Source organism: Nelusetta ayraudi, unplaced genomic scaffold (assembly GCF_046127955.1).
Source record: "Nelusetta ayraudi isolate G7.1 ecotype Tasmania unplaced genomic scaffold, CSIRO-AGI_Nayr_v1 ptg000151l, whole genome shotgun sequence".
In the NCBI taxonomy this organism is placed as follows: domain Eukaryota; kingdom Metazoa; phylum Chordata; class Actinopteri; order Tetraodontiformes; family Monacanthidae; genus Nelusetta; species Nelusetta ayraudi.
The window spans coordinates 2,082,253-2,097,023 of NW_027466201.1; the positions used below are offsets into that span (position 1 = coordinate 2,082,253).

The following is a 14,771-nucleotide window of genomic DNA, read 5'->3' on the forward strand; positions in this document are numbered from 1 at the left end:
TTTGTGTTTGTTTCCGCTCTTTGTTTCCCTGTGTTGGTTTCTAAGGGAGGCAAGCGTCAGCCCTGTTCCACCTACAAGGAGGCTCATTGCTCACCAAATCCAATTAAATTTAGAGAACAATTTACAATTTTTTTTTTATGTTGACAAGATGGATTAATGAGGCTTCAGACTAGCCTCTGCGTCAGGCTGCCTCCCCTCTCTTTCCTCCTAGCGTGTCCGTTCTTTGTTTTCCTTCTCACTCCTCATTTCCTTCTGCCGCGCCAGGAGCCGTCTCGTCTCGTCTCGTCGAGCCGCGGCGGCGGCGTCACACTTTGTCGCTGGTGTGAGCCGTTCGTTTTTTTCCCGCCGACTGTCGGCCTGTGTTCAAACACGCTGCGTTTCGACAGGCGAACGTCTGCGCTCGCCTTCTGAACCGCTTCCTCCTCCTCCTCCCGTCCTCCCTCCCTCTTCCTGTTTGCTCTGGGTGTGTGAATGGACTCACTATTTGGGTCAATTGCTCTGCCTGGGAGGCTCCGCAGTCACCGGGCCACAGGTGTGCTCTCACCCAAACACCTGAAGGTCTGCACCAGCTGCTCGTCCCGGTGCTAGCTCATGCTAAAATAGCAGTTTAAACACAAACACGAGCCGCTAAAACACTCAACGCTCACTCAGAAAAAGCCAACTCGACAGGAGAGGATTTTTTTTTTTTCACTTAGTGGTGCGGTTTTCCATGAAGTGTGAAACCACTGAGGAAAAGTTTTTAGACATATATATAAAGCCAGTGTAGATATCAGCCAGTCTCAGTTATGTAAAGATGCGGTATAAATGAAATGCAGTCATTCTACCTTTAACTTATTTTCATAGCTGGCTTTAACTTGGGATCGTTTCTTTCTCTGCTTCCGTTTTAAGTCATGGCTAAGGTGGTAGCGAAACCAATATTGCCAATGCTTCATATGTTAAGAAAAGGAAATTGAAAGTATTTTCCACTATGCCGCAACTTTTTCTCTTTGCTCTTTTTATTTCTCTTCATTATTATTATTATTTTTTTTAATGATGACGATGCTGCTGCTTGTTTACATTCCACTTCCATACTCCTACAAAAGGCCTTCAAAGGATTTCAACCTTTTGCTTGACGCCGCATCAAAGACAAGGAGTTGTATTCAACCTTTCCCAGTGGCACCGTTTGACAGGATAACATTGTTTTTGCAATGGCGATGCCGATTAAAGTACCAGTTACTGTAAAAGGGGGAAATATCCCTTAAATGCTTGTATATGTGTTTATTTAAATGAAGTCAACTTCATGAGCAGATTTGAAAAGATTTTTATACAGCAAAATCCCCCCCAAAAAACCCCACTTCTTATCTCAAGAAGGGGGAAAAAAAAAAAATAATAATTTACCATCGGCGCTAAATGTCACTCTGACACTAGAGTGAAGCGATGACCGTCCTCATCTCCCAAGGAACTCGGCGTCCGCCGCCGCCGCCTCCTCCAGTGGCCCGTGCAGCCAGCAGCCGTCAGGGCCCATCGCGTCAGCGGCCAGCGATCCGAGCGGCGGACGGGTTAAAACGTCAGAGCCGGTGATCTGAGACGGCGATGATGTGACGGACAGGTGGCCAGCAGCGGCTTTTCCGGGGAGGGGAGGGGCAGAGGTGGCGGGGGGGGGGGGGGGGGGGGGGGGGGATTCGGCGTGCGCTCGTTATTGCGTCGACCGGCCGTTGACATTTAGTAGCCGAAGCGCGGCGACCTGGAGACGTCGCGGCGGTGGGAAGAAGTGGAGGGGGGGGTGAGAAGCGCTCTCACCGTGTTGGGTGTGTTGTTTATTCAGTGACGAGCAAATCCAGGCTCACTTTTAATTTGCTGCCCGATTCCTAGATTCTCGAATTCAACAAATTACTCTGAGATTTTTACAAGTTGGGGTCCGTTGAGCAATTAAAATCATCACAGCGTACCCAAACACAAGGACATTTCGTGCGGGAGCTGATTTTTTTTTCTCTTTCTACGAAAGTTGCTTTGGGAAAATTCAGTCCAAATTCAGTCCAGCAGCTTTTAGAAATCCTGGATGGCAGTTTTGAATGAATATGAATGTGAAATTATTCACAGCCCTCTGCACATTGTTATTAATCTTACAAGCAACTTTATTCATAGGTCCCCAGCGGTAGTAGCATGGTGGACCTGATGATGTGGCCGCGAGGTGTATAAACCTTTGCACATTTATGGGGCCGTTTTTTATCATCTTGTAAGATGTTGTCATGTGCAAATGACTCCTCCTCATTTTACTCCTCCTCCTCTCCCGCCTCCTCGTTTTACTCCTCCTCCTCTCCCGCCTCCTCCTCCTCATTTTACTCCTCCTCCTCTCCCGCCTCTTTCACCTCCTCCTCCTCCTCCTCCTCCTCCTTTTACTCCTCCTCTCCCGCCTCCTTCACCTCCTCCTCCTCCTCCTCCTCCTTTTACTCCTCCTCCTCTCCTGCCTCCTGATTTTACTCCTCCTCCTCTCCCACCTCCTCCTCCTCATTTTACTCCTCCTCCTCTCCTGCCTCCTGATTTTACTCCTCCTCCTCTCCCACCTCCTCCTCCTCATTTTACTCCTCCTCCTCTCCCGCCTCCTTCACCTCCTCCTCCTCCTCCTCCTCCGTGTCCCACCGTCAGTTTTGGCGGCTCAACTTGAGCGCGTCGGGCTGTTAGAGGTCACGGCAGCCATTTCCTTCGTCAGCCAAGAGGACGCCGCCGCTGCCCGACCGGAACTGCAACAACAAGGCTCGCTAACAGGGCACAGCAGGACCTGGGGGGGTGAGAGAAGGGGGGGGGACGAGCTGTCACCGGCCCAAGGCCAAAAAAGAAAAACCCAAATAAATCGTCTTTTTAAAATAAGAAAAAAATAAATAAATGGATTGCTCGGAAGGACGGACGGATGAAGATTTCTACATATTTTCCCCAGGATCCGGATGTCCCACCTTCCCACCCACCCCCACCGATCTCAAGCCGAAGATGACGGGGGTGGTGGAGGGAGGAGGGGAGGGTGTAAAAGCAGTGATGCAGAAAGCCCCCCCCACCCAACCCTCACTGTTAGCTTCCATTTACATCAGATCACAGCCACCACTAGAAGAGAGAGGTGGGGGGGGGGGGGGGGGGGTTGCTGCGTCGGGTCGGGGAGGGGGAGGAGCCGAGGCTGGCTGGGCCTCGGCCAGGGAGCCGTGAGTCAGTCTGTGGGTAGCGGCGCGGGGACGCGAGTCAGAAAATTCCTGTCGAGTCACTCTGGCGTAGGATGCTCCCATCACCTCGCGGCCGCGGCCGGAGCGCCGCAGCGGATGCGGACGCCGGCGTCAGTGGAGCGTGACGATGCCGCGGAGAGATAATGAGAGAGCGGGCGAGTCAGGGTCACCTACCTTCCCCGCGCACGTACGTGCACAACTGGGTGGGGGGGAATAAGACAGAACAACAGGACGCGAGTTGATGATTCCCCCCCACCCCCGGATGGTTTTTGACAGGCTTTTATGTTTTTTTTTTTTTATTTGTCTCGTCTCCCGCAACACGGAATTCAGATGTTTCCAGTCGTCAACACCCGCAGGAAACATTTTCCCTGTAAATTCTGATTGGAACCTCGCAGACGTGCTTGTAAAGATTCGTCCGTGAATCAGAGGTCAAACGTTCGCTCCTCCGCCAAAGCATTTGAATTGAAATCAGCCTCGAATCACTCATAGGATCTGGGTGGCTGCTTTTGGTTTTGTAGGTGGCGCTGTTGAGCCTGGTGGGTTGAGTCTCCAGTCTGGACCTGTGTGGCGTTCGCTGATTGATTCGCTGATGAAGCATGTTCAGTGGGCGAAATGTGTGCTGAAAAAAACCAAGGTTTCCTATTGGCTATTGAAAATTTACCATGTAAAAAAAAAAAACGTGATAGTTTCACATCATCACGTGATACTGAGCCCTGTTGTTTTTTGTTTTTTCTAGGGTGGCAATAATGCGCTTCCGTAATAAACCTTCTTAAATTCAGCACCAACTGCACTCTGCCACCTTATTTTCATCGATTTTGTCACCATTGGTTTAACGAGCATATTCTACGTGATGGGTGTTTTATTTCGAGGCATTAAAGCAGTAATACCGCACTCTGCTCTGCTTTGCCTCCAGGAAACTGCGGCTCTGAATGCGTTTGCAATAATCATATGCATATATATATATATATATACATATAATATATATGTATATATATACATATATCTATGTATACCAATTGATATTAAATAGTGGCATATTTACTGTAGGAACAAAAATCAGATTTTCCTCCCCAGCACTCGTCGGGCAGCCGTTCCTAGCTTAAAGGCATTTTAATATAACCACTGCAAAACAAGGTGCACGCAGCGAGGCCGAGGTTGCCTCTTTGTTAGTGGCGTCCTGCTTTTTTTTTAATGATTTGTAAATAAATAAAAACACAAACGGGCACCATAAATTAGAATTTTCTCAAAGGAACTTGCCCTAAATTCAACTGCAGTCAACCGTGTGCTCATCAGTCTAGCCCACAGTGCAGTTAGCCTCCAAGTTGTAAGTGTGTGTGTGTGTGTGTGTGTGTGTGTGTGTGTGTGTGGCACGCGTCTGTCATTTCCAAAGCCATGTGTTTGGCCCTGAGCCTTCACGCTGGCAGCTGCCTTTTGTGTGTCGCGGCCACTCCGAGCTCGAGATCTCGCCCGGATTGTGCGACCTCACAGTCGCTGCACAAACAATTGGCCGCAAAATTTCTCGCCGCGCGTGAGAAACGCTCCTCCCGTCGCTCCCGACGGCTGTCCCGTCCCCCCTGCCACCCCCCCCAGCCGGCAACAAGCTAGCCCCAGCGGCTAACGTGAGTGCTTGCGGAGTAAACACGGTGAATTTGATGCACAGACGCACGCGCAAATGGGGACACGGAGCGACACGGAGCGACACGGAGCGACGTCACACGCGAAGACGAGCCTCGTCTGTTAGCGCAGATGGGAGCTAGCGCTAAATCCAGCAGACAGGCCGCCAGGGTGAGAGTGGCGCCACAAGTTGACATTAAAAGTCATGTAGCTTCCAGTCGGAGTGTGTGTGTGTGTGTGCGTGTGTGTGTGTTTGAGTGCGTGCAGTGCAGTAATGAACTGTCAGCATTAGTGCAGCTCTCAGTCACTGCCCCTCCCCCACCAACAATCATCCTCCCACACAGATTTTCATAACAGGTCGTACATCTTTGGCACGGCGCCGCCCAGATTTATGCTCCCAGTTGCAAACGTCTTTCGTTTTAACTCGGCTGTTTTTTTTTTTTGCCACAAACGCTGAAAGATTTTGCTCATTTTGAACGTAGTTTCCAGCAATCAATTCCCAGAAAGGAGAAAAAGTCCATCCATTTTTTTTCTCCTTTGGCCCGTTCCGATTTTCTTAAAGTGTGTGCACTTCCAGAAATCAGCCCTGCGTGATGTCACAAAGGGCAGTGACGCCCCGCCCAAGGTAGTGGGGGCACTGCCTGTCTGGTGGTAATTTCAGCCTCTGCTAACAACCACCAAGGTCTGACCACCTTTGTGACATCAGAAAGGGAACTAGCACCTCTCCCAGGTTAATTTCAACACCTCCAGCCAAGTGTTGAAATTGAAGTGTAGTTGAAGTATATACTGTATATATGTATATATATTTATATATATGTATATATTCTGAAGATCTATTGCGTTTTGAGCGCTTTTGATTGTGTGCTGGCTTCTCCTTTTGGGGTCGGGCGAACATCTGGCCATGGCCGCTCCTCTTTGTGACATCACAAAGGGATGGTACTGCTACCTCGGCTGCCAATACCTCGCCCAAGGTTTATTCGAGCATCTCCAGACAAGTGTGGGAAGGTCCAACTGGTATGAAAAAACTGTTTTGTTTTTTTTTATTTGCCAGAGCGTAAAACGTTTATACAGAGTATGAACCGGTATATATAGGTTGTAAACAGAGGGCTAAATATGGAAAAAAAGTTATTTGGAAAATTTACCATTTAAGGCTCCTTCACTGCAGTACAGGATTGATAAATAATATCTGAAAATGACTAACATGAGGCCTTTTTAAGGCTTTAACACACTAATCTGTCTCTGGAGCCACAAGATGATGAGACTTCAGTGAACGTGAACGTTGCGTATTCGATCGAGATTTCAGCATTCACTCACCTTGTGAAATCTGCAGGAGACTTTTCTGTCACGAATCCCGATGCCTCCGCTGCCTTCCTGACTGTGACGGTGGCAGCAGCGGCTTCGAAAGCCTCCCTGCAGCATCAACACACAGGCAGCGCGGCGGGGGGGGCTTTAAAGCCTTCCAAGAACCTGAGCGTTAAAAGTGTCTCGTAAAGTCGCTCCAGTTTTCTTTTTTTTTTCCTTTTTTTTTTTAAACGTCGAGCCGCTTTCCAACAACATAAGCGGGCGCACTTTGCGCCTTCGCTGCCGTCTTTACGACGGGTTGTCGCGGGAGGCTGACAGTCGACGGTGTCATTTCCAGGAAATAGCATAGTCCGGCTGACGAAATGTCTAGAAATACAAACGCAAACGGAGGCTTGGAAGTCCATATGCTGTGGTAGCTAAAGCTAAAATGAAGCCGTAATGAAATATTAATTGCTGTAAAATTTAGATGCGCTTTGAGGGAGTTTAGAATTTGTGCAACACTCACGACCGTTCATTCTTTCAAATCTTATTTTTCCTTTTTTTCTTTTTTTTGGGGGGGGGCATTTTATTTTCCAATCTCTCCGCGCAGCACACGCGTCGCTGACGGAGGTTTTTGCAGTGTCTCCTCGACTCGTGAGGTTTTTTTTCTTTTTCTTATTAATTCACGGCGTTCCCGATAAGATCCAATCTGACGGCGGACAGAAAAGCGCTGTGTTTTATCTCGCCGCTGTATTTTTCTCGTCGACGACAACGACCGAGCGTCTGCTTAATCTCTCCGACGGCGGATTAGATTCACCAGCGGAGGAGCTTGTTGTCGGATCTTTGGTTTTCATGCGGGACTCAGCCGGCCGCGCGTGGTTAATTATTCCCCGGAAACCTGGAAAGATCTCGAGGAAACGGCGTATTTAGCCCTCTGTTCACATCTTCCTGATAAAACCGATGCTCTTTTGGACCCTCCACAGGAGAGAGACACAGGGCGCTTGCGAGATAGACTGACAGGGTGCAACAATCACAAGATGTGGTTGTCGGCGCTACCTCTGGGAGAGGTGTCATTGCCCTTTGTGACATCACAGAGGGCAGATTTCCGGCAGATTTCCAAGTAAGCAAAGTAAGGGTGGACTCTGCATTTACTGCCTCTATATCCATGCTGAAATAAAGCCTGAATAAAACAGCATGTTTAGCCCTCTGTTTACAGCCTCCTGCAAAAATACTTGGGATTCGTTTCCTGTTGAAGCTGATGCATTGACGACCTTCAACAATGTTTACAAGGAAGCCTAAACAAGGTGGCCGCAAGGATGTCGGACCCCTGGCCGAAGGTCTTATCCCTCAACCTGGAAAACGTTTGAATTCGGTATTGGTACCCTTTGTGACATCACAAAGTGCAAACTTACATAAGGATATCTTGGCATATACTTTCTGGAAAGTTAAGCGAGCAAAGGAAGTCAAAGGACTTTTCATGTTTCTGTTCACAGGCAGCCTGGAGATGTAAATTATTGATAGAAAATAAAGTGAATTTTGCATAAAATAGGACCTTAAAATATCTGAATACAGGACCTTTAAAGTTCCCAGGACCACCTGTGAAGGAAGGGAGCCAAACTGTGCCCTTCCTCTGAAGTCAATAATTGACAAAGTGCCAGTGAAAGGAAGCCGATACGCTGCCGGTGTGCGGCTCCCGGTCCAGGAGGCCTCAGCATTTCCTCTTGCAACAAAACTTAGCAGAAATTCCTGGAGGAGCCGGCGCCACCTTGAGGCATCAGCAAACCTCCGTCACCAAGGTCGAACATTATTATTCCGCCGGACCGGTCGCGGGTTGAATCGGCCGGCTGATGAAAGCAGGAGATGATGAAAAGGTGCGGGTGAGGAGATGAATGGACGGCGGCGGTGAAGGAGGGAAGGAGGGAGGGACATTCCTCCTCTTATTAAAGCCAAAGTCTGATGGATGGATGGATGGATGGAAGGACGGGGGAGGAGGGCGAGGAGACGAGCGCTCCGGCGGTGAATTGCGGGAGAATTACGGTCGACTCTGGAGGCCTGGAGAAAAAGAGCTGATTGAATGAGTCAAAACTTCCCCTTTGCGTTGCCACTCACACCTCCACGCCTTCGACCCGACGGAGAGCTCCCGTAATCCTCTCGGCACTCCGGCATAATTTTTGCCTCTGATTTTTAATAGGATGAGCCACTTTTATTGTGTTTATTCTTCTCCGCAGCCTGTCTCGGCGGCTCACCGTCTCCTCCCTCGGTTTGCGGGACTCTTTTCTTCCATTAACCCTCTCTGCTCTCTCTGCTCTCTCTCTCTGTCTCTGCTCCGCCTCCCTCCGCAGAATAACCTTCTGCCACCTGCCCTTCCAGAGCAAGTGGCTGTACATCGGCACGGAACGGGGCAACATCCACATCGTCAACGTGGAGTCCTTCACGCTCTCAGGCTACGTCATCATGTGGAACAAAGCCATCGAACTGTGAGTTGCCGCCGCGCACGCGATTGGCCGATTTTTTTTTTGCGTTTTTTTTGTGTCAGCGAGCGCTTGAACTGATGGGTTGTTTTTTTTTTTTAATCACGCGTAAAAGGTGCTGCCTGCCGGGTCGAAACGGGTTCAAACTAATTTTAAGAAATTTGTTCAGGTTCGGATTATATATTTTTTAGGGCCTTGGGTTTAATATTTCAGTTAATAGGGCTGGAAACACGCTAGCACATATACACACGCACACGCACACGCACACACACACACTCACGCACGCAGACGCTGGCTCGGTTTCCTGGAGATCTTTTTCTCAAAGGCCATTAAGGCACTAGATGGAAGTACATATGTATCTATATAGGGATATATAAGTACAAGTGCCCTCTTGCGCTTCTTTACACGGCACACCTTCACTCTTGTCGGCCTCTTTTCTTTTCTTTTTCCGGCCTTCGGACCCAAAGAGGCTCGCGACCATGTTGACCAGCTCCACCGTGCCGCTCCTAAAGGGGACCTCGTTAAGGGCCTTGACTGATTTGATAAGTTTGTTTTTGACGGTCAATGTTCATCGGTAAACAAGGTTCGTTTGGCCAGCCGCCGTGGCTCCGCCTTGGAACAGCTCGCTCCCTTGTGATTGGCTAGCCGCCAGTGTTGTTGGGGTTCCTCCATGAAAGTAGTCCAACGACTGATTACTGATTACTCCTTAAAAACTCATCTAATTACTTCTTGAACTACTTTGTTTCATAAGTAATCAATTACTAATTACTTTAGTTAAAAAAAAAACATAACGTAACAGTCAAACGTCCTGTTTCCTCCACATAACGTACAACCAACCACTATATTCTTTGATTTAGACGAGAACCTCAAAATAATGTTTGCATTTCCAACTACAAACGCAATCGCTGTTTTGTCTTTTGCCGCCGCCGCGCTTGTTTTGGTGCGTCGTCGCATATCACTGACGCTGCGTGCACGGCTGCATCATCAATCTGCAACATCGTTGTTTTCAGTTGTTTTTCTAAAATTCAGACATTTTGTGGATAATAAGATATTTTCAGCTTGCAAAATATTTTAAGAAATGTAATGGAATTGTTACTTGATAAAGTCATTATGATAGAATTACCATTTTTGCCAGAGTAATCCCATTAACATTACTCCGTTACTTAAAAAAGTAGTTTGATGACAGTAGTACATCACTTCGTCATAGATTACTCGCCAGCACTGCTAGATGCTCACTGTTAGCGCTAGCTAGCAGGGATAATGGCTACTAGCTCTCACACAGCTGCACAGGCGCTACTGTGATGATCCGCTCGGCCCATCCAGAAGTGTTCAAGTTCTCATTTTCCATACTTGGGGGTGCTAGCTGGCGTGCTAGCAACGCAAAAATCACACCTGAAAAGGCTTAAAAATGGGTTAGGCTGTTTTTCGAAACACGTCCCCTCTAAGTCAGCTTTTGCGTGCCGCACAACCGCTCCCCCCCGCCCCCCTGCCGCCGCTACGCTTTGACCGTAATGAGATAAGAAAGGATCATTAGTCACACTATCATTGCCAGGCTCGGTGTTGGACTCCAGGTACTGAGCGACCTGTCTGTTTGCTGTTTCGTCGGATCCGTCTGCTTGACAGGCTCCATTTTGGGTTCCCTGCTGTACGGACTGAATTATTCACCGGAGCGTTTTGCCCTGCGCTCTCTCGCTTTCTCTCTTGCCCCGTCTCTCTCTCTCTCTCTGCGTGCGTGTGCGCGTCCCCACCCTCCCGTATGTGCGCGGACACGGAGGAGCGAGAGGGGAGGACGGAACAGGTGTCAGCCGAGATCAGCGCGCGGCGCACGCAGACGACTCGTCTCGTCGACAGGGCTGCAGGCGAGAGCAGCGAGTGGTGGGAAAGAGGAGGAGGGGGGCGGGGTGGAGGGGGAGTGGGGGTGACAGAGAGGAGACGGCGGTGGCAGCGGCGGGCGCCGGGATGGATGAGGACGGGACTTTTTGGCCCGCGGGGGAGACGGGGGGGGGGGGGGCAGAGAAGGGAAGACGGTCCGAGGCGGGAAAAGGTTCCCAATTAAAGGCACAAAAAAAAAAGGGAGCAGTGAAGAGAGGAAAAAAGTGGTGGGGGTTAGCGGGAAAGTGATAATGATGAGATGGAGGCTGCTGGATGTGGACGGTAATGAGATGGAGGGATGGATCGTGGCCATCTCATTAACCAGAGGACGAGCGGAAAAACTTTCCTTTGCTCAACTTTGCTTTTTTTTTTTTTTTTTTTAATTTTCAAATTTAAAAAAAAAAAATTCTTTGCCTTTTCCTCTCGTACGAGGCGGTGAAAGTGTCGAGCGGAGGGATGATCTTCTCGTTTAAAGTGGGGAGGGGAGGGGGCAGGGTGATTCAGGCTGCTTCGCTCGAGAGAATTATCTGGGCCAATTAGCAACCTCCATATTACACCAAATAGTTCCACTGTCCTGAGCCAGCGGGAAGCCGGCAGTCGGGACGTGACTGGGCCAATCGGCTCCCTCTTTAAAGAGGAGGTGGCGGCTGTGATCGGGTGCTTAAAGTGACATTAAAAGGAAGCTGCGAGAGGCACAGCGGATGCAGCCTGGAAGCGACAATAGCTGCAGTTCACGTGGTAGCTACGACGAGCTTGTCTGAGAGCGGAGAAATCTGTGAACCACGACCCAACAAATTTGTAGAAGGATTTTGAACCATTGAGCATCTGCAAAGCCTTAAGATGTTGACCACTTTGGCAACAGAGCAGCAAATGCTAAATTGAGATTGAAGGTCAGGTGTTCCATCAGGGAAAGGCCATTCGAATGCTAATGCTGATGCTAATGCTAAACCTTGCATCTTTCGTGCACCAGCTGTGATTGCTAGCACAGCCTGCTCGCCTCCTCGCGAGTTCACCTAATCTCAGTTCTAATTTAAACGCTTATTCTCTCGCAAATGACAACACAAGTTATTTTCAAATGAATTTATGTCGTCATAAATGCTTATTTCCCATTCCATTTGAGCCAAAATATTTCTTCTATATAATAGATTTAAAAAAATTTTTTTTACACCTATTCAGCCATTCAATTTCTTTCCTGCTTTTGCGTAAAGTACAAACAGAATTTAGTCTCCAGATGGGCAATGGGAAAGGCGACACACTGTTACCACGTATATTAACTGTGTCACTCTTATATTTTAGCTTCTGCTGTCTTCCTCCTCCTCCTCCTCCTCCTCCTCCCGCCTTTTTTCCGGCAAACTTCCAGCCACATGCTCCACATCTGCTGTCATCTTCGCTCTCGTCTTCATTTCCCCCGACCCGCCCTGAGATTAATTGTACTCATCATCATGCATCATCTGCTCCGCATACGGCCGCTCCCCTCAGCGTCGGCTTTGTCGGCCCCCACGAAAACCTCTAATTTGTTGTCTCCATCCGAACGGCAACAATTAATTCCTGGAAATGAGATTTCGGGCGCGCTTGGCACCGAGCCGCTCCGATCGCTCGCTGAAATACCCGACGGTGGCCGACGCCGGCGGGGATCGGGAGCGCACCCCGGGTTTGAGTGCGGCACCTTTTTTTTTTTTTGCCTGAAAATTGTATAAATGAAATATTGCAATAGAGCCAAATCTTGCCAACATGGTCCAGAACACGCTAGCAGGAGAACTGACGCACAGCGCTCCCTCTTCCAAACTTTTAATGGGTGCCAGAGTTGAGAAAAATAAAAAGTTTTCACCCTTCCAAATTTTTAAAGAACCTCTCGTTGCTCCCAGAAGCTTCACTTCCTCGTTTCGGCTGCCAGAACAAACAGCAGGATGTTTCAGTCATTGAGGACCTGCTATCTTGATACCAACACTTGGAAATAACCCAGTCCATGTGTCCATTGTTTTTAAACAGTCACCCTAAACCTGGACATGCAGAAAAAGTGTTTCAGTTGCAGTTTTCAGAACTTTTTTGTGTGCCATTTTCTAATACACAAACAACTTTTCTCTATGTGAGGTTTTCCTCATGTGACTTTTTTTTGGCCACACTTGCAAAGTCAGTGGGAATGGAACTTATTATCGTGTTACTTATGTCAAGTGATTGCTAGTTTTCAGCCTTCAGCCTCTTCATTAAGTTATTTTGGGCTGTATGACTAATTGGGGAAGTTGGAAATGCCACTCGGGTCCAACAATAGAAGGATAACATAAAAAAAAATTCAATAGTATTCAATAGTACAATATTATATATCAGGGTCATGGGCCTTCACTTTAGCTGTATTTGTTGAGTCACTCGACCGCAAAGTGGAGGAACTTCAGTTATGATGCTTTTTCACCTTTAGGTTCACAGTTAAATCACCAGTGAACATTTATTGTACTTATTTATCCATGTATTAAGTAGCAGAACCAAATGACTTTTATTCATATATTTACGGACAGGATATTAAGCTTTTACCAGAAAAATCATAAATCAGGCCACATTTTACACACTGGACCTTTAAATCATTGGCCAGTGAATGTTTTTTTTTTTTTTTTTGTAAGCTTATTTGAGATTGGTAGATGTTGACCTTGAACTTTGGGGTGTGTGTCCATCGATAACACTGACGTTAAGAGGTGCTGAGCCCGCAACACCTCCACCCTGTTGGGGTAACAGTTGTGCCCTCCTATGCCCCTCCCCCTCGTCCCCTGCCTCCCCAGGGGGCCGCTGCTGTACGGCCGCCATGCCGAAACCCGCCTCCAGGGCCCGGCCTGACCCAGCAGTGGCATGACTCACGCTGTTCTCAAGCTGCTGTACTGGGAGAAAAAAAAAAAAAAAAGCACACACACATACACACACACACACACACACACACACACAAAACTCGCAGTGGACAGCGTACCAGCGGTGCGCCACCATAGTTCATTAAGCGCCGGCGGGCTTAGCGCTATAAGGCCACATTTGAATCTCCGCATCATGTTTTATGCATTGGTACCTGGCAGCGGGCGGCCGCGTGCGTCCGGCCTTGATTTGATTCGCTGGGACTGGGCGGCAAACGCGAGCGGCAACCGGGGGGAAAAAACGTTAGGGTGCTCATTATGACGCAGCGCTCACGTGGCGGCGTCGGCTCCGGGCGTCTTCACCTCCGTTCTCCCTCTCTCTCTCTTTTTTTTTTTTATCATTACTATTATTATTATTCGCATCCGCGCTTTAGTGCCTCCAGGCTGCAGCGGTGGACATTTTCTTTAAATATTTCATGCCGTCATACGTGTCGGCCGCTGCGCTGCTCCACCTCGCCGCACCAATGAGGTGCCACTTGACTGGTTATCCACCTTTTTAAGGACATAAATAAATAAAGGGCTGCTCCAGAAAAAGCCAGGCGCCAGCTGAAGGACTCTTGTGCCTCTTGCGCTGAGACGTGCAGATGACTAATAACTCGGCGCAGCGCCATTAATAAGGTCGCTGTTGGGTGTGCGTGAGGGCGGAACTCTCGGGACGGGAAAGTTGCTGGATTGGTCTCGTTCTTACGCAAATATGACTCCACGTAGGAGCAAAAAACACAGCAGTGAATGAATGAACACAATCACGTGACCTTCTAGTCTTCGCAACAAGAGTCCGAGCTCACTTTACAAAATTATGTCTTTTTCCATCAATGGCGACGGTCCCATTGTGTCCAATTGGCTCTTTGCGCTGGCAGTGACGTGCAGGGAGCCGGTTTGTTTTGGTTTTCATGTAGTTCAGGTGAAATGACTTGATGACACTAAGTTGCTGTAGTACTAAACAGCTATTTTCCGTGCTTTCAATGCAAATGTGTTAGAGCCCCTCTGCCTGTTTTGCGGGCTCTTTGCTAAGCTTAGCTTAGCTTTAGCACGGCTTCAGCACCCTCTTCATTCAGTGGGTAATTTAACGACAAAACAAAACTGTGCGCTAAACCAGTGGTTCTCAACCGGTGGAGTCTCAGGATTCATATTTCTTTCCTGATGATGAAGTTCTGACCCAAATTTATTCCACAGCATTTCAACTTATTCCACAAAAATAAAAACGCGAGCCTACTTTCTAACATGTCTGTTAAATAAATGGTTGAAGTTATCGAATTGAATTGTGTGCCCTGCAAAATAAAAGCCCAACATTCTCTCTAGAAATATATTTGTATTAAAATCCCAATTTCTTTTTAAAAAAGGGGACAATGCGCACAAAGCCGCGACCCAATCAAAACCGCCATTACCATTCGAGAAACGCTGTGCTCAGCACTTCCCTACATACTGTGAGAGGGCTGGAAGATCATTACCACTCTCTT

General features: G+C 48.3%; 1 protein-coding gene across 3 annotated transcripts in view; it reads left to right on the top strand.

Annotated features, from left to right (window-relative positions):
- LOC142879946 (syntaxin-binding protein 5-like) overlaps positions 1 to 14,771 on the top strand; it is an 88,007-nt gene that overhangs the window by 34,575 nt on the left and 38,661 nt on the right. For all 3 annotated transcript variants that reach the window (XM_076013527.1, XM_076013529.1, XM_076013528.1), the window contains exon 6: positions 8,426 to 8,560. In XM_076013527.1, coding sequence (XP_075869642.1) covers positions 8,426 to 8,560 — 135 coding nt within the window. The remainder of the gene's footprint in view (positions 1 to 8,425; positions 8,561 to 14,771) is intronic.